Source organism: Ambystoma mexicanum, chromosome 7q (assembly GCF_040938575.1).
Source record: "Ambystoma mexicanum isolate Mex_15411 chromosome 7q, UKY_AmexF1_1, whole genome shotgun sequence".
Classification (NCBI taxonomy): domain Eukaryota; kingdom Metazoa; phylum Chordata; class Amphibia; order Caudata; family Ambystomatidae; genus Ambystoma; species Ambystoma mexicanum.
In genome coordinates, this window is record NC_090941.1 from 118,556,214 (window position 1) to 118,583,817 (window position 27,604).

Sequence of the window (27,604 nt, forward strand, 5' to 3'; positions counted from 1 at the left end):
AGGCTTATTCAATTGACTGTTAAATTAAAAAATAATTATTTAATCAAGAAACGTTGAGTGTAAGTGGTTATTTGGATTCTTGTCACTGTGAAACTGTTAAAACCCTACAGCTCACATTGACCCCTCTTGAGATAAACCAGGCTGCCCAGTCACTCTACCAACTTGTGTAGTACATATACCAAAGGTTGGGTTAACTATTGCCAAGGTGACAAGGCTGGTGCAGTCTCCCACAGGGTACTGCATACAATCTTGCTTAACACCCATTTAGGAGATTATAGCTGTGGTTTTAGAGTTTGGGATGTGTACCTCTTTTGTTGTTTGTTCAGTAACTGGAACAAGAGGTCTCGCAGCTCGAATGAGTGAAAATGTAAGTAGTAGATGTTCTGGAGGACCACAGTTGCAGACGAAGGAAGAAGGAAGTGATGTATATGAACCGCCTTAATTTGGAGTTCAGTGAAACGTTCATAGTACAATGTCCTTTATTTTGTAAGTGGTGTTTGTAAATAAAATGGAAAAACGCATAATGTGAGCATTTGTCAGAGTGGATAGCTCACGAGTAAAGCTCTTGTGTCTGACAATTAGTCAGCCTGCATTTCACATGCTCTGATCTGATCCAGGGCCCAGTTAGCCTTACATATTTCTGAGGTCGCCTTTCATTAATAATGCAGGAAGAATTCCTGTTACTGCTCTTAGAATCTGGAGACATCCAGCTTTTTTCTAATCGCAAATAATTCTAATGTTTGCTCAGTCTAGCATGCCTATGGCCTTGTGCTCCTGGGAAAGAATACTGGTCTTGTTAGTCCCAATGGCAGAGTATGTAAGGACATTTCTGCTATCTATGTATTTAGCGAAATCGGTGGAAATTCTCCATTGTGTGTACATGACTCTACCATGGCCGCTTTACATATAAATCCTGTTCCTACAAGATCTTTTTATTCAGTCATTTGTAAGAAAAAAAGTATTGCTCAAAATATTTAAACTCTATTCCTTATCCTGGGCAGAGTTAATGTTCATAGATGATTTAATATTGAGCTCCAAGCATTTTATTACTGCTTTAGAAGAGTTGCTATCGTGATTAGATGATATCGTTGTTTCAAGTGAGGCACGTTAATCTTGTTGGCAAAGGTGTTAATGATAATTAATCTGATCTTTCCTATAGGCATGATAGCGGCAGTGAGTGTCTATTAGTTCATGTACTGCAACTGAAGAACTTTACTGGCATAGCTGCAAAAGAAGCCTGCAAAATGTAAGACTTTTTAATGTTTCACATATTTTATGTTGAATTCCAACCCGCACCCAATTGTTGCATGCCCACAATTGTGATTCTTTTTAATCTGTGTGATATTACCAACATTTCACCCGAAGGAACGTGTTGGTGCTCTGTACACAATTCTGCTGTCTCTTTTTTACAGCAAGTAGCACATTTTCTTCTTCCATAGTTATTTGTATTTAATTTATAAAGCAAATGAAAACATGGGTAAAACTAGGCAAGTGAGGAAAGAAGACTGGACGTAAGACATGATCGAAATAGAGACCGGAATAGAGAGAGGGAGGGCATTTCAGTGTTTTTGAGCAAAGAGGGAAGAACTGAAGCGGGAATGAGCACTCGGTGGTTTAAGCACAGCAAACAAAAAAGGTCATGGAGAGCGGGTAGAGCGAGGAGGAGAGTAGAAAGGAAAGTGCAGATAAATAAGGGGGAGCAAGGCCATAAAGGCACTTGAACACCAAACAAAATGGAAAAGATGTGTTTCCAAAGAGAGCCAAGATGCCGAAAGAAGGGGGAAATGGATGAGCATGAAGAAAGACGCAAGAATTCTACCTTTCATCTCCTTCGCGCACAAAACACTCACTATCGTCGCCCTAATCATGTCTAAAATAGACTATGCAAACAGCCTCTACCTCGGAATACCTGAACACCTCCTGAAGAAAATGTAACGGATCCAAAATGCAGCAGCAAGACTACTCCTCAAACTATCCAGAAGAGATTGCATCACTTCAGCCCTAAAAACCCTACACTGGCTTCCAGTTAAACATCGCATCACCTTCAAAACAATGTGCATAATGCACAGGGCAATCAGTGGACAAGGAGCAGAATTCCTACAAAAGAAAATAACAGTCTACAAACCAAAGAGACCCCTCCGATCGAGCAACGAAATCCGCCTGGAACTCAAACCATACCTCAAGAAAAAACTTGGAGGCACCTCCTTCTACCACTTAGCCGCAAGAACCTGGAACAACATCCCAAAGGAAATAAGAAACACCGAAGAACACCTAAAATTCAGGAAATCACAAAAAAACTGGCTCTACAACACCACAAACCATATATGAAGCACTACATAAAGTTAAATACTAACGCTATGCCGCCAGGCCCCTTTCGAGCCCCGGAGTGAGTCAGCACATTTCTACAGCGCTCTCCACTGGCCCGCTATTCGTGATTCATGAACAAAGGTGTTCAGGTTTCCGCGCGAGGACCGCATATTTAAAATCAGAGTCCATCCCACTCCAAGATCCTCACAAGTGAGGATTACACTAAGATCCTTCCCACGCCTGGCGTAATACTAGAAATTCGTGCCAGTGGAAATAATTATCCACAGCACCTATTCCACCCCGTGCAGCACTTCGTCCTGATGAAGGCCGTACATATGCTGGGACATAATTGGTCCACCTAAACGGCCGAAACACCTTGGTGTAGACGCACCTCGAACAACAGTGCATTGTCACTGTCCACTACCAATTGTCAATTCACGAACCCCTTTTTTTTTTTTTTCTGTTGTTGCTTACTTTGTCTAATTGTGTTGTTTTATACTGAAGTATATGAATCACCATAACAAACTATGTATTTTGATTGAGTTTGCGTTACCTACACGACTGTTGTGTCAAACTATGTGACCCCATGTGTTTGTAAATATATCCTATAAGCCTGTACGGTTGGTTTCATTAAACCGTGTGATGTTATGCTGTTTGGAGAACTGTTCACTCTATGTTGATTTTTTCAACTGCATAGATAAACAAACTATTATTTTCTCCAAACAACAAAGAAAGTGAGTTTCTTTCTTTTTCTCCTTTAATGCAGAGGGTAATAAGGGGGGAAACAGTGTGTTTTCATTAGAGCACTCTTCTTTGTACCTATTCAATTGTAATTTTTGTCTTAAAGTAACCCTCCTGGGTAGAATAGGTCCATAACCAGGAGCCCATTTTTTGAATCTACAACACCACAGACTAAACCTGAAAAACAAAACTGGTAAAAAGGATAACTAAACCGGAAAGACACGGACATCCCTGGAATTATCGAGACATTGACAATCATCCCCACTACCTGAGAGGTTGTCATTAACAGATGCACTGGCCACTAGAGTCTAAATTGAGGACAAGGGAGCCATGATAGAGCATGTTAGAGGTGGGGGCCAGAGGAGTAAGGAACCTGTAGGCCAGTCAGACCCAGATCAGGACAGAGCCGCAACAGGGGAGACTACGCAAGCCGAGCGCTTCAATTCAGGATAGAGATGCAAACTAACCAACCCTACCAACAATTTCCCTTTCTGCATACACCTCTCAAACTCCAAACCAAACACAACCAAAACCTACAGCACAACAAACCGCACAAACTTCACTACATTGCAACAACAAAACAAAAACACACATAGCCTTGCACAACAGTACACGATGACTACCGGCCGCAAACACCCCAGGCCCAGCCAACGAACCCACCGGGCTGAGGCCGCCAACAGCACATCACTGCTCTCTTGCAGTTTTCCTGCCTCCTCCCACTAACTCAATCCCCCAACCCCTTTTTCAGAACCGCCAGAGCACCAAGGGACCACTACGGAGGGGATAGTGCGCGGTACAAATGTCCATTAACATGCTGGATAAAACGAAGAGGGGGCAAGCTGATGGGCAGCAGTACCGATTAATAGTCTGGAGTAAGCCAGCTCAGAAATGAGAACTTTGGTTGCAGAAAGAGAATGAAGGCATGCTTTACTAATATTAAATACTTCGAACTGGCGATGGATACTACGTGAGAAGTAATCGAATGAGAAGAGTGAAAAAGTACATCAAGGTTCGTAGCAGTCTTTGAGAAAATGAGAATAGGTGGAAAGGAGAAAGGGAAGAGGGGTTGGAGATAGTCTTATTGGATAGGTATAATCAGGCCTCCAGATAAGGTGCATACTAGGCCTTTTTACATGAAAATCTTATAAATGTGACAGCTTTATTATTTTCCTGTGTACATTTAAACACAAGTGTAGAACAGAGGGCAATGCAAAGGTCAGGTTACTTCACAGAAACCAGAACACTTTTTTTGATTTTTTTTTATCTACATGGATGTAATTACAAGCCATGAATAAAAGCCTCTAACAGAATATATTTCTCTGAAGCCTTTAAAAAAAAAGAACCTGCACACTGTGGTGAAAGGACTGATTTATTTCCATTCAGCTTCTGCTGTGCTGATGCTCATGGTGCATACAGAAGCCCTATGCATATTTATTTTTTCTAGCATTTTTGGATTGTATAATTTATAAGATGGAAAACTAAGTTGCAATTGAGAATTCATCTTTTGTAACAAATTATGCTTTTTTTTTTCCAGTGAAAGCAAACCAGTATTGCATAATTGTATTTTTCAGAGTTCCTGTGCTGTGTGCATAATCATGCAGCGGCAGATCATTTTTACTCTTATAATTTAATGTACACTCTAATTATAAAAACTGTGTAAAATTATGAGTATGCACTGTCTAGTGTACATCCATTCAGCCTTGCAGTCAATGGGGTACGTTATTATAAATAGTGGCAGCAGAGTCTAAACTCGAGGGTGAGTGATTGTCATTACACCAATCACAGGTGTTCTAGTCTCTCAAATCTTCAAGACTACAATTAAAACATCCAAACCATGATGCCACAGAAAGTGTAAGCGCTGTTCAAAAACAAACAAATTAAAGTTACATTTATAATTGAAATAGAAACTCACTAACACCTGATATGTATTTAACTTTATGTAGTGCTTCATATATGGTTCGTCCAACATCTAGGCACTGTGATTATTATACCTCAGTTGATACTCCGTTTACCGACCTCTCAAGGATGTTAGTCAATAAGATAGCTCCACCGGTTGAGATCTCTTTGCTGTGATCTGTGTGCCTGATCTGTAGGTTGCAGGTATGAATTCCGGCAAGGCCAACTCAGCCTTTTATCCTTTTGAGGTCGATAAAGGAGTGCCACCAAAGGTGCTATATAAATAACTATTTGACCATGAGATTAGATACAGAATTTAACATGTCCACCACCTTTTGATGTTCAAGCTCCCTTGCTGTGGAATTCTCTCCTTGGACATATTCGTGTGATCGAAAGCCTAGTCCGTTTTAAAAAGGAAATAAAGACCTTCCTTTTCAACCAGAACCCCGTATGAGACATGCCTGTTTTCTCCTAACTCTGGCTGTCTGATCATTTGTCTATTTTGTTTTTGTCCTTTGTGTTCTGAGGCCTATGGGCGTGTTGCGCTCTAGAAGAATTAAAATAAATAATCCTTGCCTCCCTGCACTGTTGTATCATAACATTGGCATACCATAAGGTAGTAATAGCTCTAGGAAATGAGTTTTTTCATTAAACATCAAAAGACAACTCTGCTAGCGAACCTCAAAACACACACTATAATCCATGTTTGCTTTACTATGGAATTTGTTAGGTTTTGTGTTTTCAACATTTAAATGTATACAGAAGAGATCAAATGGCCAGACCTTAGAGAAATAATGAAAGGTGTATTCTGTCACAATGCAGAAATCTGCTGCATAGTAATGATTTCCGTACAGTTTTTGCACAGGTTGGCTGGATCTGACATACATTTTACTCTCTTGTTAAGGAGAAAAGTCATTTTTACTCTCTTGAAATCACATTTACTGTCAGTTTAAAAATGGGGAGTAAAATACTCCCACCTCAAAATCGTATCTGGGGCACTGGGAGAAAAGTAGCATGTTTTAAATTAGAGGGAAATACAGCAGAGGAAAGGTGAGTTTAGAAATGCAGTCAAATAAGGGATAAGAAGAAGACAAACTTAAGGAATAAAAAGAGAGGGTAGAAGGTCACTTCTGACTGGGAAGAACAGAAATGGCTGAAAAAAAGGAACATGTATTTGAAGGATAACATGGAGGTGCAACAAAATAGAAAGAAGAGAAGGGATTGGAAGTGAAGATCATACATGTATAAATCCATAGGAACCACTAGCATTAAACTGAGGTACTGTGTGGTGGTACGTGTTAGCTTGTTGTCCAACTCGGATCTGAATTTTTGCACATGGTTTGTATTAAGAATTTGTATTCATGTATTTATTTTCTGCTTAGCGTTTGTGCTTCGTCTAGGACTGGGCTTGCTGTTTTGCAGATAAAGGGAATACCGCCTATACCAAAAGGGTTTCTGGAAATGTATGTCTGGCACACATACACACAACTTTCTAGCTTACTATGTACAACCCCTCTGTTCTTATTATTGGTTCCATCTTTTCTCCTGATGTCACATTAAATGTTCCTTTTTGAGCACAGTAAGAAAAAGGTCAGTATCATAGCAGAATTAAGATTTCCCAGCATGCTCCATATGTAACCTTCTCCTGTTATAATGTAGAAGTTAACACCATATATGCAGAAGCTGATGCTGTACATGTTCTATATTCTATTGAGAGTGTTCATCTTGTATGGTTCTAGAATCTAGGTGGAGAACCATACAAGATGAAGATACAGTTGGACCTAGATATGCTGTGAGGGACCTCCTCATAATAAACCTATGAAACTTACAAGTAGAGTCACATTATTATTGGTGAAACTACACACCAATTGGCGACGAGGAGCTGTCGGTGAAGGAGGTCCCTGGGTGTGTGCGAGCGTGTGTTAATGGAGATCGTAACGCACGTTCATGAAGTCTGAGGCGCAGGAACAGTAGAGACAGCTGAACCCTGCGAGCGACACTTCAAAGAAATCATCAATCCAAAGACAACAAGGTCAGACTTTAATCGCTAACGCAGTGAATTAATAACGCTCACCGGTGCTTTCAACTGTGCGCGAGCATTGTCAGAGGGAGACCGGCATTGTTTGAACGGTGCGCGAGTGTCACTGGAAGGGGCTGCACGCAGCGTATGGAGAGCGGGGGCGCGTCATAGCTTGCACAGGGCTGCTTCCTATAAAGGAAAGGACCCTAGAGCGTGAGCTACGTGCCGCCATCTTTGAGGGAGTGTGATACCATGGTAACTGCATTCATCTGAATGTTACGAACAGATCCGCGCTGAGAATACATACACCGCACTGATACTGAAAGGAAAAAGTAGCAGAAAGTTGGCGATTGCGACGGAAGTAGACACGCTTCACAGCAGATGCGTGTGGAGTGTAACTAAAATAAAAAAGGAAAATAAATAAACGTGCGCAAAACAGGCTACAAACGACATGCATTGGTGAAAGTGAAATTAACATTTATTAAAGACATTTTTGCTGTTTCAAAAGACACACATCCCATCACAGCAACAAAACAGATACCATGGCCATGCAGAACATTGTGGCCCCAGTGAAATTCCTGGTACAACCGGGGAGTCCTGTATGCAAATGGGAACAGTGGCTGGATAACTTTCAGGTTTATTTGAGGGCAATTGGAAGAGCTAAATTTAATGATGATTTAAAGGAGGCTACTTTGCTAAATTGTGTGGGGGCAGAAGCTTTGAGAATATTCAGGACGTTGCCAGATCCCGGTGATGCAGAAGAAGGGACAGTGAATCTACCAGCAGTGCTAGGAAATATGAAACTGCATTATCCAAGCTGGGCATGCATTTTGGGAATAAAACGAACATTGTACTTGAGGTACAGATTCTTTTCTAGGAGACAAAGCAAGAATGAATCTGTAGATACATATGTTGCAGCATTGAGAGGTTTGCTATCTAATGTGAGTTCACAGGAGTAGCGGACGAATATTTGAGAGACCATATTGTCCTATATGTGATTGATCCCCGGATTCAGCAAAGACTTTGGCAAGCAAAAAATCCGACACTAGAGCAAACGCTGGATATAGCCAGGTCAATTGAACTTGGAGAAAAGTGCATGAAAGAAGTTCAAAACAAACCAGAGTATGTTGATGTCAAGTCAGTCCAGGAGCTGGAAGGGTCCAACAGAGATGAAGAAGCATTGGTTGCAATTGTAAAGAGAATAGTGATGTCGGATTTTGGCCTGAACTCCAGGCAAAGTAGAGAAACACTGCATAAGTCACAGAACAACTGTGGTAAATGTGGATGGTATAGACATACCAACCCGGAAAAAGATTGCCCGGCAAAAAGGGCTGAGTGTTATAAATGTGGACAAGTTGGACATTTTGGCAAGGTGTGCCGCACTGCCAGAGGATGGGGCAGATTCAATTCACGTTACAGCATGGCAAGAAATAACGCACAGTTTGGAAGAGGTGCTTCAAATAGTGTGAGAGCACTAGAAGAAGTTGGTGGTTCGGATGATATAGTAGCCATCACAGAAGGGTTTGAAGAAGTAGTACAGATATTGACACTCGCATCGTTGGGAAGTTCTGTGGGCCCTTGGGTGCCTGTGGCTATAAATGGCATCACCTTGCAAGTCATGGTTGATACGGGGTCTCCCTATACAATGGTAGACATGGAGACGTATCTGAATGTACTAAAAAAGATGGAAGACTTACACATGACTAAAGTTGGAGTGAGTGGCTATGGTAAGACACCGATTAATATTGTAGGCTATACTTGGGTACATTTGGACTTTGAAGGGAGAAAGACATATTTCAGATTATATGTAGCCCAAGATGGTTTTTCAATTGTAGGTTGGTGGGAGCAAGCATCGTTGAAGATCAAGATACACCCAGGTGAGGATGTACCCATATTGTGTGTAACTGACAAGAGCTGTGAGTCTGCTGTGAATTTAGCCAAGAGCTTTCCCAAGGTATTCAATGACAATATTGGTGTCCTCAAAGGTTTCAAACATCGTATAATTCTCAAGAGAGGGACCAAACCAGTGGTTCACAGAGTAAGGAATATTCCCATAGGGACCCGAGAAGCACTACAAAAAGAATTAGAGAAATTATGTTCACAGGACATCATTGAACCAATTGCGAGCTCTAAGTGGCTTTCTCCTATAGTGATTGTAAGAAAACCGGAGGGGTCAATCAGAATGTGTGTTGATTTGAGGGACCGTGGATCGCCATCCCCTGCCTAACATTGGAGAAATGCTCACTACTATGGAACCTGCAAAATTGTTCACTAAGTTGGACTTATCCTCTGCATACCATCAAGTGGTCCTGGATGAAGAGTCTAGACACCTCACTTCTTTCATAACACCCCTGGGTGAGTTTAGATATAAGAGAATGCCATTTGGTTTGGCATCGGCAGCTGCTGTATTTCAGAGACTGATATCTATTCAAGGGTCTACGAGGTGTGTATTATTTCCAGGACAACATATTGGTGTCTGCCATGACTGAAGAGGATCATGTTGCCAAACTATTGGGAGTGTTGCAGGTCATACAACAGAAAGGTCTTACTCTCAAGATTGAAAAATGTAAGATAAAGAAAAAGGAGGTGACATACCTAGGGCACTGCATAAATGCGGAAGGAATAAAACCCAAGGAAGCCCTTGTGAACACCATTCTCAAATTACCGAATCCTGTGAACAAAGATCTTCGGAGTTTATTAGGCCTGACAGAATATTATTCGAAATTTGTGGATCATTATGCCGACAGAACAAGTCAAATGAGAAACTTGATGAATAAAGGTACCAAATTTGAATAGTCCGATGAGTGCAAGAAGGAACTGGAGACAATCAAAATGTTAATTAATAAAGCACCTGTGCTCAAAATGTTCGATTGTAGTGCCAAGACCATGATATCAGTCGATGCAAGCAACATGGTTCCAATAGCTTTTGCGTCTAGAACTTTGAAAGGAGCAGAAAGGAATTATTCTACTATTGAAAAAGAGGCCCTGGCGGTGAAAGGGATTCTTGAACATTTCAAAGGACTTATTTGGGGAATTCCCATTGAACTCCAGACAGGTCACAAGCCATTGATACATGTCATGAATCCAAAAAACCCACATTTGACATCTCCACGTATTAGAGGGTGGATCCTGATCATTATGCAGTACAATGTGATCATAAAGTATATTCCAGGGAGAACAAACGTGGTGGCAGATTGTTTTTCCCGTTTACCTTGTATATGTGAAGGAGAAGATTCTACTGAGAATGAGACAATGGAGGAACAAAACACTGAGTGCGTCATTGCGCAAGTACATGCTAGTTTCAATAGAGAAGAATGGATTGAAGCTACGAAGAAAGATTCAGAACAGGAACAATTGAGGAGAGCAGTGGTGTGTGACTGGAAGGAGATGGAGAGAGACATAGGAACTTGGGAGAAGATTAAAGATGAAATTTCATGTGATGAGACCTGCATATACAGGGGAGATCGCATAATTCCGCCTGTAACTCTGAGAGAAAGGATAATGGAGATTGCACATGAAGGACATGTGGGGAGAAGTTTAACTAAAAGAAGAGTGAGAAGCATACTGGTGCCCCAACATGTGGGGAGATTTAGAAGCTATGGTCAAAGATTGTTCTGCATGTGCAGTGAGTGATAAAGGAAAGATTGCTAGGACAACACCATTGCAACCTGTACCAGTACCTGATGCAGTTTGGACAAAATTGGCTATGGACATAGCAGGCCCGTATGAAATACTATAACCACAAAAGATCTATTTCATTGTATAAGTTGATTATACATCCAAGTGGGTGGAATGTGCAATCATTGAAGAATCTGTTTCAGCCAGAAAAGTAAAAACATTTCTAGAACAGATATTCAGCAGAGAGGGTGAACCACAAGAATTAATATCAGATAATGGTGCCCAATTTATGTCACAAGAAATCCAGGAGTTTCTAGAGAAGAGAGCAATCAAACATAGCACAACAGCTTTATATCACCCTTTTGGAAATGGATTAGTGGAAAGAATGAATCGCTTTATAAAAGATGCAATACAACTGGCTATTGTAAATAATCTCCCGTGGAAGGAAACGCTAAGAGGCATTGAATACATATAAGGTTACCCCCACACTCAGTAACAGAAGTGGAACCTTTCACACTGATGAGAGGAAGAATTGCCACAAACAGACTGAGACCTGCATGGATGGCTCTCAAGAAAAGTAAGAACATTGATATGGAGGAGATTGTGAAAAGAATAAAGAAGAAACAAGAAGAGTATAAAAGATATGACAATCACAAGCACGTAAAGGAGAGCAAAATTGAGAGTGGTGATTGGGTTAGAGTAAGAGAACCCAAGAGTTTGTAAAGGAGAATCCAAGTATCGTTCCCCACAGAGTGGCCAAGTGCTAAAAAAAACGGTGACTTTAGAGGATGGCAACAGGTGGTCATGTGATGTCATATTAACCAGAATAAAGGGCCGACCTGAGAACAGTGACAATAGATACTCTTCACAAGGAACATGGAAGGATGGATTCGTGATGTCTGATGATAAAGCTGAATGTTTCACAAATACAAGTGATGTTGACAAAGAGAGGAAGCATACTCATCAGACTGGCAATGCAACATCTATGAGACCTAGAAGAATTGTGCACAATTTCAAGAAGGATTTTATTTATTATTGTTGTTATCAAATGTACATAGTACATTATATATATCTACCAGCTGAGAACCACCAATGAATCATCACATGTATCCTTTTCATGAACAATCATTGTGTAAAGTTGGAAGTCATGTGCTGAGCTTAATTGAGTACATAGTTATAGTGTATATAGTTTGCAATTTCAATGTTCATAAACAATGTGGAGGAGGAGATGTTATAATGTAGACGTTAACACCATATATCCAGAAGCTGATGCTGTACATGTTCTGTATTCTGTTGTGTTCATCTTGTATGGTTCTAGAATCTAGGTGGAGAACCATACAAGATGAAGATACAGTTGGACCTAGATATGCTGTGAGGGACCTCCTCATAATAAACCTATGAAACTTACAATTAGAGTCACATTATTATTGGTGAAACTACACAACATCCTCCTGCCTGGATCTGAACAATCTGCTTTAGCCAGTGCGTTGTTTGATTTTGTATTATTGCACAGTGACTCTTAAACCAAACTTAATACATGAGGAACCCCCTCCAAAATATTTCTCCTGTCACTTAGGTAAACATGGAACCTAGTACTGAAATAGTCACTGACTGTCAGTACCAGATTGAAGTGCAATTTCTGGTAGAACCCTAATTGTTTCCAATTGATCGTATGGTAAATCTGGCCAAATTCGGCCAATGCCATTCGATCGCTTGGAAACTATCAGATTGGGTAATCACTACCAAACATGGGGAGCAGGGGTTGTGGGGCTTTCCCCCGCTCCCCATGTTTGGTAGTGATGGCCTTTGGGGGTAGTGGGGGTATCTCCCCCTGCTGGAGGTTAGGAGTTGGGGGTACGGGAGAAAAAAAAGAAAAGCAGGCCCTGCGGCATCGGATCCGACCTGCGTAGGATGGACGGATTCGATGCTGCAGGGTCAGAAGATGAGCGGACGCCAAAAAGGTAAGCCAGAGTGGGCGGGGGAATGTATTAAGGGCTGTGGGGGTTTAAAGGAATAGTGCGCTCAAAAATGATATGGTCTTAAAAGATGAGCACTAATACAAAATATATAATAAACATCTTTTTATTGAAAGTTCCTATGTAAAATATTACACAAATAATGTTTACACCCCTTTAAAATCAAGCACTAGGAGACTTCAATTTTGTGAAATGGACGAGCCTCCTGTGCTTGAGGTGATCTCTGCCCTTGCGGCACTAATGAAGCAAAAGCCACCTGCTGGTAGCTTTTATTACAGCGGCGGCTTTTGCTTCATTAGTGAGACGAAGAGCGAAGAGAAGTGCTATTATAAATACGTTGTTGTACTTATGATTGCCGTGGTTGGGAAACCATGGAAAGCATAACTCCTTAGCCTAAGTTCTCCATTCAAGCCAAAATACTGCATGAAACCTCCATGGCCTGATCTGACCTCTACCTCCCTCACATTTTTCAGAGCTCTCCAGTATCGGGAAAGAACCATTGGGGGTAATTGAAAGAAATGCCAAAACTACCAAGTCTAGGCTATACCCCTGATATCCTATTCCCCCATTTCATTATTATTTATTATTATGGTATTTATTGAACGCGGAACTACCTTCAAGAACAGGAGCGCTTTACAGAGGTATACACCAATATGCATTCAATACATAGCAGAGCGCTTTACATAGATGTACAACATTACAGATGCATAACTGAGTGCTTTTCAATGGTAACAGTAGAATTGCTATACAGCAGGGGTAGGATACAGAGGGGGATTTAGGAGGGGTACGTCTGTCCCCGGTGGCAGGGATGGGGAGGAGAGGTTTTATCTGTCATCTAGCAAGTCAGGTGGCACAAGGGGCGACGTGATGGCTAAGGTGTTGAGGAGGAGAGACTCCTTAAAGAGGTGGATGTTATGCAAGCATTGGAGTAGTAACCCTGTGGGAGACTACACCACACTTGTCCTCTTGGTATTATGTAACCCACCTCTTGGTATAGGTCTGTACTACACAGGTTGGTAGTGTGACTGAGCAGCCAGATTTATCTCAAGAGGGGTAAATGTGAACTGTAGAGCTGTGCATCGAAATCCACAAATACAAGTATCCAAATAATACTTACACTCAAGGTTTTCTAGTAAAATTATTATTTATTTATATCAGTTTTAAATTTGAATGTTGCATCTAGCCTAACTGTGCCTCCACATTTGAATGTTGTAATCGGCCATATAGGGCTCACCATGGGATTGTTGTATCTAGCCTAACTGTGCCTTCCCATTGGATTGTTGCATCTAGCCTAACTGTGCCTCCCCATTGGATTGTTGCATCTAGCCTAACTGTGCCTCCCCATTGGATTGCTGCATCTAGCCTAACTGTGCCTCCACATTTGAATGTATTACCTAGAATTAGATGGTTCACCACTTGATTATTGCATCTTGCCTTTTTGTGCCCCCCTACCTATTTGATGTATAAGTCTATAGCAGCCCTACCCAAATTATACTAGTGCACCTAACAACCACCCACTACCTGCTGTACCTTACCTATGATCATGAGTAAAATCTTAGGGACCCTGACATTCCAACTCATACTAGGCCTTCACGCCACAATGGCCACTGCCCTCCAACCTCATGCCCTCCCTCCAAGGACAGAAATATGAGATTGCGAGCAAGACTGCCACGTCTTTACGATCCTAAAACAAACTTAAATAGAAGAAGCTCTATATGTAATACAGTCCGTTCCATAGAACTAACCGTTAAAAGCACACAGCAATATAACTCCCATAAACTGTCTTCTGACCATCCAGATACTACTTCCAGAAACACTCAGAGAGCGAACGTATCTACAACCTTACCTCCCCCCCAAGACAAAAAATACTAGCGCCCTATCACTATCTGGGTCACTTATCAATGCCAGATCCATGGTGGCCCACGCTACTGAGATTGCGGACACACTAACCAATGAGAATCTGGATTTACTGGCCATAACCGAAACATGGCTGCAGGACCTGCCCTTATGATAGCTGTACCAGACTGATACCAGATACTCTGAGCAGACAGACCTAACGCCAGAGGCAGTGGACTAGCCATTATCCATAAAACCAATCTAGCTCTCAGGCTTGCCAATACTCCACCCAACCAATCCTGTGAGACCCTCACTGCCAAACTCCACCTCTCTAACAACCGGACTTTAACCATACACGTGGTCTACAGACCTCCTGGGCCACTACGCTCTTTCGAAGATGACTTAAACTGCATCCTAGCCAATAATACCAAAGACCGCTCGCAAATATTGCTTACGGGCGACCTTAATCTCGGATTTAACGATGACGACAAACATGCCTAATCAGTTGTTGCTATTCTAAAGGACTATGGCCTGACACATAGTCATCACTCCAACACACACTAAATGTAGGACCTTAGATTGGGTTGCCGACTTAAACTGCAACATTACTATTACAAACACCACATCGCAATCGTGGACTGACCACTATCTAATCTGCCTCTCTGGACCTCATCCGCCCCAATACTATAGTCATGGCACCATCTCTCCCTACTAGGAGCAAAAAGGACATTACAGCAGAAAAGCTATTACCATATCTTCTCCCTGACCTCAATAAATAACCCAACAGTACAGATCCCACCTTACTAGTCAAAACCTTCAACTACACCATGACTAGGGCATTAGACATTATTGCACCAGTCAAAATTAGCAAAAGTAAACAGAAAGCCCACCTCAATACATGGTTCACACCCCACTTGAAGGAATTAAGGGCGCAAAAACGAAAGCTACAATCCACATGGAACCACTCGTCCACTGAGGAAAATAAGCTCAGACTAACAAACCTTTCTAAATGTACAAAAAGGAAATAATTAGCACAAAAAAGAATACATTCAACAATATAATATCCAAGACTAAATCAGACACCAAGGAACGTTTCGCTATCCTCGCGAAATGGAATCTTCCATACCAAGGACAAGCTATGGTATACTGACATTCAAAATACCTTATCGAATAAAATTACATCCCTCCAAATCAAAATTGCTAAAAAGACTCACTGCTCCTACCAGCAGACACAATATCCCAACAGCAACCATCTCCTCTCACTCAGGACTGCACCACCCTACCTTTTAGCTTCAGGAAAGTCTCTATTATTGAAACAGAAAAAATCATACTCTCGCTCAAACCCTCCAATTATAAGGGATGCAGCTAGAGATTTAGCCCCCTTCATCTCTAAGCTCATTAATGTTCACGACAAACCTAGTGCCGAACAACCTTAAACACTCCTGGGTGCTCCCATTGCTCAAAAAAACAAACTCTGGACCCATCCATCCCGACTAATTACAGACCTATCACTACGGTCCCCTTGTTACTTAAAATCCTCGATAGAGTAGCATACTTACAAATACAGGACTACCTAGAAGCCAACAACCTACTAGGATAACGTCAGTCTGGATTCTGCCCCCTCCACAGCACAGAAACAGCCTTGATCTACCTTAAGACTGAGATTGACGAGCTAAAGGACAAAGGGAACTCAGCTATGCTACTCCTCCTTGATCTATCGTTGGCTTTTGACCTAGTGGACCACACAGTCTTATGTAACCACTTCAGGTCAGCCGCCCATTTCTGAAGTGATGCCATAACTTGGGTTCAATCCTTCTTAGCGAACCGCACCATGAATCTTCTCCCCTCTCGCAGCCGCAGATCCCATTCAAGTTCCCTGCGGTGTACCTCGGGGATCTTGCGTCTCCCCCACTATGTATAACATCTTTACTAAGCCATTGTTCGACAAGTTGGCTAGACTGGGTGTCACCTACACCAACTACGCAGATGACACCCAGATCTTCATTCCCCTTTCGGGCAACATCATGGAGGACTCTGCCTTAGTAAATAAGATATACCTCCTCATTCAGGCATGGATGGCATCCCATGGCCTCTGCCTGAATGACGACAAAACTGAGCTCTTAATCCTAGGCTCCAAGACGGCCATTAAAAAACTTGTCCCCAACTATGCCACCTTCAATATCGCCAATGATGACATTAAAGTGGGACCTGCTGTTAAAACCCTTGGCTTCTATCTTGACTCAGCCCTTACCCTCAAGAAGCAAGTCAACTCACTAGCATCTTCCTCAGCATATACCTGCAAACTGATCCGAGCTTGCAGACCATTTCTTTCTGAAACTAGCTGCATCGCCCTAGCCAACGTACTCATACTATCTAGACTGGACTATTGCAATGCACTTTATGCAGGTTCTAATAAGTACATCATAGACAAATTGCAAAGACTCCAAAACAATGCCCTAAGAGCAGCTCTAAATATCCCCAATAGAGAGATCTCTCCCTTCAGAAGAAATGTTCACTGGCTCAAAATAAAAAGACAGTGTCCTCCTCAAAACACTATCCCTTACCTCCAAATGCCTAAATAACATGGCGCCTCTGTACCTTACAGAGAGAATAAACAGGAAAACCTCAAACCGGCTCATGAGATCGGCTAACGCCTTCACCCTAGAGGTTCCTAGATACAAACTGAACACAGCTGGCGGCTCTAGTTTCCCAGTTACTGCTGCCCAATCCTGGAACAAACTCCCATTAGAGCTTAGAACTGACCAACCCTACCCCTCATTTAGGCGAAAAGTTCTAGCTTGGTTATGGACCAATGATGCCTAACTTGAGCTGCTGCTGAATCTCCCCTACACCCAGACAGCTCACTTTCCTTGACCACTACTCAAATTGTATATATCCCACTGTACCACCCTCATGCACGACCAGCTGGTACTTTGCAAATTTGTCTCTGTAAATATGATCACTCACTTTAACATTTATCTATGCCTGTATATAACTATGTATGTATATAACTACTTTACAACTAAGCTGATAAGTATCCTTGTAATGCTTGCGCCCAACTACCTACGGGTCTCGGCTGCGCCATATCAAATAAACATACAAATAAGCATTCTTTAAAAAGGGCAATGTGCAACAATAAAAATACATTTCAAAATATGCTCTCAGAATCGAGGCAAAGCAAGTAGATACTCTTTAGAGATGCTTCATACACACTTCCTACACTGAGAGGTGACTTCACTAACTAGGCACATTAATGGCATTTATATATCACTTCTGCGCTTTGTAAATTCTGAGGTTGGTCAAAAGGAGAAAGGTTAAGGGAAGGAAAAAGGTTAACAGGTTCTCAGAGCATGTGAGCACTTTTAAATCTCCCAAAGAAGTCTAGATAAAACCTTTCCTAGCAATATTAGTTAAAAACCAATGTATCACCTATGATTGACAGTTAGAATCAAAGTCAATGGACTAGAAGAGTCTGCAGGGAGCCTGGACAGTCAGTCAATTGGAGCAAAGTCTATGGAGCTGAGGCACTTCTTAAATAGCAAAACGTCTTGCACAAAGTTAGTTTGTTGTAGAAAATCACAGTTGGGCCACAAGCTGTTACACTTGTGAAAGTTAGAGCTGAGATCAACTCTAGAAACGCAGCAACTGCAAGTCTCAACTGAGAAAAGCAAGCTACAGACGGAGGTAAGTACCCCTTAGTCCGCACAGTATCTTAGGTTGGAAGAAGAGGATCGAGCTTGCTTCTGTCTTGTTTGCAGTGTTGCAGATCCTGTGTTCCTGGGCCCCAGTTGTGGGGCCAAGAGGGAGGACGTCTGGAGGACTCCTGCACAGCAGTTCGGGGGGGTCACAGCAGCAGCTACAGGCTTTTCATTTCAGCTGCACTTTGCAGTTTCAGCACGCAGTAAACGGCACCACTGCGGATCTTGGACACAGTTTGGGCTTCCTTCACTCCATGAGTCCAGCACTCTGGTGAGGTGACTCGAGCTTGGGTTGTCCTGCTTCAGGGGGGGGTCCTCGGGAGTCTCCTGGAGCAATTGACACGCTTACAGACGTTGCGCTCGACTACGGATTTCTCGACCCCTGGCAATTTGTTCCAGCAGCAGCAAAGAAGTACAGCACGTTGGAGAATGTTTTCCAGAAAAGTTAGTCTCAGGGTTAGTTGGTCCCACTAACCAAAGGGAAGAAGTCTTCCTTTCCGGAGCTTCCCTTGTCGATTCGGAAAAGGAGTTTCAGCACAGCAGCAGGGCTTCACCGGGCAATGGTCCAGCAGGATGCAGCAAGCTTCTCTTCACGATTCCTTCGTTGGATGTTTCATTCAGTGGTCGACTCTGTCTTCATTCCAATAAGCCTCGCCTAGTATGCAGGTTTCTCCCATTCGTGCACAGCCTAGCTTTGACTCAAACAGCAGGGTGTTTGTCCTGCAAGGGACAGCCAGCCAACCAATCAGGACTGGGTGCATTCAGGTAACCAAGGAGACTAAGGACCGGGAGTTTTGGGCACCTCTCACTTTCTGGCCTGCCTGACACACTGGAGCCAGAGGCAGGTTTCAGTACTGAAGCCTGCCAAAGGCAAAATGACCAACGGGCTTAAACCTGAATTGGCGTGCAGAGTAAAACCCACGAAAGACCTCACAAACAAGAAATGGTGAAAGAAGACCAGGCCATTTTGACACAATGGTCACCCATGGGTGCTATACTGCAGCTGAGGATTCAGCCTGCAGTAGAAAAGCACAATGGTAGGGAAATTAAACCACTGCCACCAGCCCTTTGAAGTAGTGAGGGTAACAACATTTTTTTACATGAGTAAGTAGAAAAAGGGGCTATTAAGTAACTGCCCAGGACTCCACATAAGGGGTGTGCTGGATCTACAGAGAGAAAAGTTAAGTAAAGTCAATTTCACTTGACTATTCTTGGGAACAGTAGTTTGCACAAGAAAAGGTATTTAAACCTTCAGCAAAATCTAAAGGAAACAGATAATCCAAATCAGATCAAAATACATGAGAGCATGAGAAAAAGTGCTCACTCTCTCCAGGGTGAAAATTAAAAAGTCCTAAAGTCCAGCAAAAGTGCTGGGGGTCTCTAAGGTTGAAGGGAAATAGCACAGAAATGAGAATTCTCCCTGACACTCGTGCCCCCCGCCCACCATACTAAGGGACGGGAGGATTCAATCGGGAGGATTCACTCCTGGATGATTCTCCTAATCCAGTCGTTCATACTTTCTGGAGAGACAATCATCATTTTGGTGATTAAACCCTGACCCGTGTTCTATTGTGAAATCAAACCCTTGGAGGTTGATTGACCACCTTAAACAATTTTGGATTTCCCCCCTTCTTCTGCATTAACCATCTCAAGGGTTGGTGGTCTGTCCAAATAACAAAAGTACACCCATACAAGTATGGTCTAAACTTCTTCAGAGACCACACAATCGCAAATCGCTCAATTTCAGTAGTTGCCCACCTTCTCTGTCCTTCAGTTTCCTACTGATGAAGCCGATGGAGTGTTCCCTGCCTTTCTCATCCAGTTGACTCAAAACTGCACCCATCCCTGCATTAGAAGCATCTGTCTGTACAATGAAGGAGTTTTTGTAGTCCGCTCTCAAGACTGGAGCTTGGCAAAGGGCTTTCTTCAGTCCTTCAAAACCTTAGTGCACTCCTCATTCCACCTGACCTTCTTACTAATAGTGGTGGCCCAGTCTTGTACAGCGTGTACTTTGCTAGGCAATGGCCTTATGTCACCTTCTCCTACCTCACGTCCACGATAGACCACTTTATTCTGACCAATTTGTCATTTGCTCGCCTTTATGGTCAAATGGGCCTGTTCAAGAGCCTGTAAAACATATCCTAGGTGTTGAAGATGCTCTTCTCAAGTGGCACTGAACACTGCAATGTCACCCAAGTATGCCATGCAGAAGTCCTCCATCCCATTCAGAACCTAGTTCACCATCCTCTGAAATGTAGCCGGTGCATTTTTGAGTCCAAAAGGCATAACCTTAAACTGGTAGAGGCCTCCTGGTGTAGAAAATGCAGTTTTCTCCTTGTCATGGTCTGTCAGAGCAATTTGCCAATGGCTTGAGGTCAGGTCAAATGTACTGAGGAACTTAGCTGAACCAAGTTTGTCCACCAGTTCCCCTGTCCTGGGTAAAGATGGGAATCAGTCGTTGTGACTGCATTAAGAGTCTGTAGTCCACACATAATCTCAATTCCTTGCTTCCTGCTTTTGCCACTAGTACAACTGGGCTAGCCCATGGACTTGTAGATGGCTCAACAACCCCAAGATCAATCATCTTCTTGACCTCTTCCTTTATGTGGTATGACGTTCTGTAACCCCTGCTTTTGACACGGAGACTGTCACCAGTGCGAATATCATCCTGGCCTCAAGGGGTCAAGCCTGGTGTCAATGAAAACAGGGAGGCAAACTGATGATTTAACAGAGCCTTGCACTCCTCCTATTGCAGAGCCAGATCTGAAGAGAGTTTCACTCCTTCAATTGTCTCATCTGAGGGTTGTCCCCTAAGGAGCTCACGGAGAGGCTCTCTCCTCCTCTGCTTGATCAGAGCTAGAAGCAAAGCTCCTAGTTCTGGCCTGGAAACGTAAACCTTCAGACGCTTAGTGTGATAGATCCTGGGGGCTTCCTTGGGATTGCCCAAGTCCACTAAATAATTGACCTCTCCAAATTTACCCACAACCTTGAAGGGCCTCTAACCGGGTGACCATAGAACAGTTCAAAGGGGCTGTACCCAACCCCAGCTTGAGGGACTTATCTATAAGCAACGAGATGGCGTGTCACTAGACGATCCCATCTTCTTCTAAGGGGTTCCTCTAAAGCACCGATCATGCTCTTCATAGTTAGTTTTATTGAACCTCTCCACTAACCCATTGGTTTTGGGGATGGTATGCTGTTGAGAACTTGTAGGACACTCCACAGTTTTTCCACACGGTCTGCATGTAGTGTGACATACAATTTGACCCCCTGTCAGAGATGACCTCCTTAGGAAAACCAACCCCAGTAAAGATACCAAGGAGTGCCTTAGCCACTGCCTGAGCAGTTACAGTTCTCATAGTTATGGCTTCAGGATACCTGGTAGCATGGTCTACCACAACTAAGATGCATTGGTTGCCTGAAGAAGTTGGAGGGTCTAGGGGACCAACAATTTCAATCCCCACCCTCTCAAAAGGGACTCCCACCACAGGGAGGGGCACTAAAGGTACCACATTCTCAGCTCCACTCTTGCCAGAAGTCTGAAAAGTGTGGCAGCTCTTAAAGAGCATTTCTACATCAGCCCCCATCTTGGGCCAGTAGAAATGCGGAGATAGCCTCTCTTTGGTCCTCTTGAAACTCAAGTGGCCAGCCAGAGGGATCTCATGGGCTAACTGTAAGAACTTTTCTCACCTCCTGGGGCACTGCAGGTCTCCTGTAGTCTACTTGGTTAGACTCAGTAGGTTCCCTATAGAGAAGGCCATCCTCCCAGTAAAGCCTATGCTTCCCTGGCTCTTTCCCTTCCAGCTGGGAAGCTGTCTGTTGGCGTTGACCTTCTAGAGAGGTACACTCTCTTTTACCTCTGCTGACGTCTGTCCTGAAGGGACCACCTTCTGCAAGTGAAGTGTGCAGCTCAGGATGGTCTTTGGGATCATCATCTCCAACATAGGGAAGGTTTTCTTCCAGCTCTGTGTCACCAGTAGCTGACTCTTCTGAGTTTGGTTGGTGTTCCCACTTAGCCTCAGCTCGGAAGGGGCCACTGGAGTGATCTGGGACTGTCCTCTCAGGGATGTCCTTCTCCTGTGAACAGGTTTAGGTACAAGACCTTTCTTTTTCCTTTAGACCGTGGGTTTCCACTTTGTCTCTTTCTTTTGCTTGGAAATAGAAGGGTGGCCTTCCTCTGGACTGTGGGTATTGGAAATCTCCTCAACCTCCCACGGAGAGTCTCTCAAGGTTGCCTCTGGCCAATCTCGTTTGTTCCTGCTTCCTTTTACTGGGGGACCTGGGGGTACTAGATACAACTCCACGAGTTATCAAACCATTCCTGTACACTTTCAGATATTCAAACAGTCATATTATTGCACTGGATGAGAGCTAGCAGAATAGGAACCATTTGGATAGGGCCTCCTGAGAATTTAGTGGGACCTTTGGGTGCTTTAGCTACATCCTCAGGTTTGAAGAAACTCATCAACCACTGTAATGCCTGCCCCAGTGTCTCTAATGGCAGGGGTCTCCTGACCATTTAAAAGTACACTGTCCTTATAATAGTCTTTTGTGTTATCTGGTATGGAGTTGTACACATCCATTCTGTTTCCACAGACCCAGGTACACTATAGAAACACTGGCTTGAACTCCAATGGGGTCTTCAGCCAGTAATTGAAAGTTGGCACTTGCCATTTGAACTTCTCCCTCAGGGATGAAGGCGAAGGAGGCAGTGAGGATCCCTGAAGGTTTGCCCTTGCATCTGGGCTCCCCTTTCACATGATCAGTAGTCCCACATACAAAGCATTTCACAAATGTTCTCTGTAATTGGGGTTTCTGCTGACCTCCCTCTGGTTTGGTACCAGAGGTTTCACTAGACTTTCCATGTTTACCATGGGACTTACCCTTACCATGTTTGTGACCCTCTTTTGGATGGTTGGAAGTAGAATTCTCTTTTCCCTCTTTCTTGTGCTGCTTCCCCTCTTACTTTTTGTGAGTTGCCCCAGAGTTCTTGTGAGTGGCCCTGTTGATTACCCACAAGTCAGCAACCTGTGCTAACTTTTTGGTATCAATCTCTTTTGAGTCAGCCAAGTGCTGTCTCAGCTCAGGAGAGCAGGCAATAAAAATAGATTCTAACTGTTAGGCAAAGTTTGTATGCAGTACCCTCTGGGAACACTACACACAACTATGACTACAGGTGTAAGCAAACCAACCTTTGGTATAAGTCTGTACTACACAGTTTTGGTAGCGTGTTGAGCAGCCAGCCTTATCTCAAGAGGGGAATTGTGAGCTGTAGTGGAGTTACATAAAAATTCACAGTTACAGGTATTCAAATAAACTCTTACACTCAAGGTTTCTTGCATAAACAATTAATGTATTTATCAGTCAGTTATAAAGCCTTCTCCAGAAGGGAGCAATAGACTAGTAACACACAAATATACTTCAATACTGTACACTTTTAAAAAAGTAAGTAAAAGGCAAAAGTTTTAGAATACAAGAAATGCAAATAATCATAAGCGGGGCAAATACTTTCAAACAGCTCTTAGAAGAGTCATTCAAGTCAATAGGCTAAGCCAAAGTCAATAGGCCAAAGTCTTTGTATAGGATGCAGCACCTCAGGGAAATTAATGGAAAAGTATTTGCACAAGTTCTTAGGAGTCTTTGAGAAGAAGAAGAATCAAATGTAGGGCCACAAGCTGATTAGACTTGTGAGTTGCAGAAGTTACAAGCACTTCCACAGTAAGAGGTAGGTTCTCTTAGGCTATTTTTACAGTACCTTACAATGAAGAAAAAGATGCAGCTGATGACTTCTGTTCCTGGCAGTTCTGCAGATCTCGCTGTTCCTGGGCCTCAGTCATGGGGAAACTGGCAAACTTCAATTTCAATGGCTGTTTCGCGTTTCAGCTACCGCACTGGTAACAATGCTAGTCCTGGCTGTCGAGGTGGACTGTCCTTGCTTCTGAGGTCCCACACTCTGCTGAGGGGGGGGGAGGGTCAGGCTTGGCCAGTCTGACGCCGTGGGAGTCAGGAGGATCTTCCAAACGCTTTAGGCCAGCTTACAAGCGTTGCACACAATCTGGTGTCCCTCTCCCTGGCTCTACGGTTTCCTGCAGCACTCTGAGTAAATGCAACCAGCTCCGAGATGGGTGTCCAGGTGGCTTACTTGGGAGTTGATTGGTTCCACCAACTCAAAGGGAGAAGTCGTCCTTGCAGGACTTCTCTGTCGATGCGAACTTGGCGATTCGGACCTGCAGTAGGGCTTCACCATGCAAACCAACAGTCCAGGAGTTGCAGCAGCCATCCTCTTCAAGCTTTTCTTCGGTTCCTTCGTCCAGTAGTCGATTCTGCCTTGCAAGCCAAGAGACTGGCCTTTTATTCAGTTCTCTCCCATTCATTCCAGCTTAGCTGCCACTCACCCAGCAGGGTGGCTGTCCTTGCCGGACAGTTGGCCAATCATCAGAGTGCATTTGGGTCTCCTAGCAGACTAAGCACAGGGAGTTTCGGGCACCTCCCACACTTCCTGCCTACCTCAGACGCTCTGGAGCCAGAGGGGTTCTTCACTCCTGAAGCCCGCCAAAGTCGAAAGAACAAAGAGACCAAACCTGGTTTGGTGCGCAGAGAAAAACTCTGGAAGGACCTTTCCACAAAGAAATCATGAAAAAAGACCACTGGGACCTGTTTTAACAAAGGAGGCTTCGGCGTCATCTTGAAAAACATGGCTCCCGCGATTGAACGTTACCGGAGCTACGAATAGTTCGCGGTCAGGAAAAATCATGGTAGTTCATTGTAAAACCACTGCTACCAGCCATTCGGAGAGGAAAGGGTAACATTTTAATGCTACATGAGTATCTAAACACAGGGGATACTAGGTAACCCCTCAGCACTCTATTGTAAAATAGGGTGTGCTGGGTCTAGGAACTTAAGACTAGTAAAGTCAATTTCACTTTACTTACTCTGGGAAACAGTAGTTTTTCCCAGAGCAGGTAGTTAAACCTTGCGAAAGCCTGAAAGACTCCCTAGTGTCACTGCACTGATGGTGCTGTGTGACACAAAGGAAAAAGATGATGCCAATGGAGTTGGTTAGACTCCATAACCAAAGAGAACAGAGGTAAAACACATGTCAAAATACATGAGAGAGTGGGGAAAAAGGCTCACACTCTCCAGGTAAAAAAATCAAGTCCTCAAAATCCGGCAAAGTTGCTGGTGGTCTCTGAGGTGAAGGGAACAAGCCGGATAGCCCTGTGTACAAATCTAATGGTTGTTTCAATTCTGCATTGAACTGACCAGGGTTGAACCAAGGAAGAACAATACAAAACAGAATAGTGAACTCTCCAATTAAGTCGGTAGTGTTAATATTTAATTTGCAGTCAAGGAGGGGGGTTGCGCCTTAATACAGAATAGAGATACGAGACAACTGAGATAAGAGATATACGCTCTTACATTAACCCTATTTCTGTGGGGGTCAAAAAGTGTATTAAACGACAGAAAAAGAATCGGATGAGGAATAACGAATGTGGTGATGAGGCTTTGTCTGATCTTGAGAACTTATGTAACCGGGTTGACTTGGATTCAAATTATGGTTGTTCTTTAATAATTATTTTATAACGTGCTTAATACCGGGACCAGTTTCTAAGGGCGAGCTTGGGATTCAAACCTGTGTTGCTATGCGTTGTCTTGCTTCCAAGACAAACGCGTTGCCCCTGCCCGGAGTGATGGATGTTTCTTCACAAACTAAGATCATAGATCGTAAAACAGAACCTACTTGAGTTATGACAGTAGGTAACAGCAGGGTTACTGATCAGAAAGTTAAGGCATTTAGGGCAAGTATCTTTTGCCCCTGTGAGACCTTTTATATCAACCAAGCTAGGATTTTGAATTTTCTGCACAGTATTATCTCCCTCTGCTGCATTAGTAGCGATGATTTTCGGATTGTGGATATCTCTGAGGACACCATAATTGCTACCTCTTCTTTTTTATACATTTTAAAGTGCAGAATACTATTGATTACATCTTACAGCATGATTTTGCTTTAATGCAATTGGGCTATCACTGTACTGTTATGGAGGCAGATGAATGTCTCAGCACCTCAAGCCATAGGGACTTTCCTCCCAGAATGGGTGGTATACTAGCCACTCAGGAGCAGGCTCACGATCGAGGAAGGGAAACTAGATTGGGTAATAATAACTTTACTAACAAGTCTCTCAGCACAGTTGGCTCCTTCTAAACCACGAGGCAGCAATAACTGAACCAGAGGGCAAATTGTGTCAAGTGACTGCTTGGTGGGGGAAGATGATAGTTGGGAATGGTTAATTTAAACGCTGCAGCAAAAATTGGCACACCATCAACAAACTGCCCAAATGGGGACCTAGGGAATGGCCCAAGGGCGGTTTGCTACTTGGTGGCAAGAGCCCCATGCTCCTTGAATTGAAAAGTGAGTCTAAATATATCTTGGCTGGTAAATTAACTCTTACTGATGGTGGCATCCTTAATGGATCTGGGAAAGAGTTCTTACTAATGTGTATGACCCAACACTGTGCGATACATTGCAAAATACTCAAGGAGCTGGACACTTTGTTGGTCAAAAACAGGGGGACTACACCTGTGCTCTAATGTGGTGATCCCAAAGAAAAAGTGCTGATGGACCGCACATTATATAGACATGAGCAAGAGTAACTCTCCGCTCCATGCATGACTAGTAGATTATATTTTAAATGCAAACGAAGCTTTAGCTGGGATAATTTGCTTTATTCCCTTAGCTTTCCTATGATCAATGGTAATTATCCTGCAGATGTGCCCACGCAGTTTACTTGGAAATCCAATTCCAGCGCTAGTATTATTGATATTTTTTAATTTTTTTTGCTCTAAACTGGACTCTTTGATTATTGACATAAGCATTGTACAGAGACATGAAAGTTATCACTTTCCTCTTATTGTTAGTCTTGCCTTAGCCAGTCTGCCAATTAGACAGGAGGAGCAGGGGACAATTGGTGTTAATACACAGTTAAATCGCATCACTTGGAACACTAATTGCTTAAAGGTGTCCAGCAGTGTGGCTAATGGTCTTCTTGCGTTCTACACTGCTGGGTGTGAAGGGCGGACTGATGTTTTGATTAATAAGAGGACTGCTGAAATGGGGATATGTACTTACCAGAGCCTTCTAAAAAATATGAAATCTAGTATTCTGAAAAACAGGGGCTGTTCCTTCAGAAGGGGAGTGGAGCTTACCAAGATCGTTCATTGCCATGTATTTGATCTTATTCTGAGGCATAGGAAAAGGCTATTCAGAGCTGAACTGTGTAAGATGGCTCCACAACATCATCGATCGGAGGTGCAAGCCCTAGTAAGTTAAATGCACACTAATTTCTGTCAATGGCTGAAAAGGCACAAGTTGATTCTTTATTGTAGGAAATGACAGAGATTGGTTTATAGTGCACAATACATAAACCAAAGACTTTCTGGAGGTTCATTAACAATGACAATGATCACGGTAGTGCATTTGGAGTCTCGGTGTGCGATTGGATAACACGCATATA

The 27,604-nt window shown here is 43.1% G+C and overlaps 1 protein-coding gene across 1 annotated transcript in view; it reads left to right on the forward strand.

The window, feature by feature from the left end:
• The window catches only part of WWC3 (WWC family member 3), a gene marked incomplete at its 5' end in the record, with an annotated part of 1,141,234 nt that overhangs the window by 943,781 nt on the left and 169,849 nt on the right, over nucleotides 1–27,604 (forward strand). The window contains one exon of the mRNA XM_069639076.1: nucleotides 1,160–1,246. Within this exon, the coding sequence (XP_069495177.1) occupies nucleotides 1,160–1,246 (87 nt within the window). The remainder of the gene's footprint in view (nucleotides 1–1,159; nucleotides 1,247–27,604) is intronic.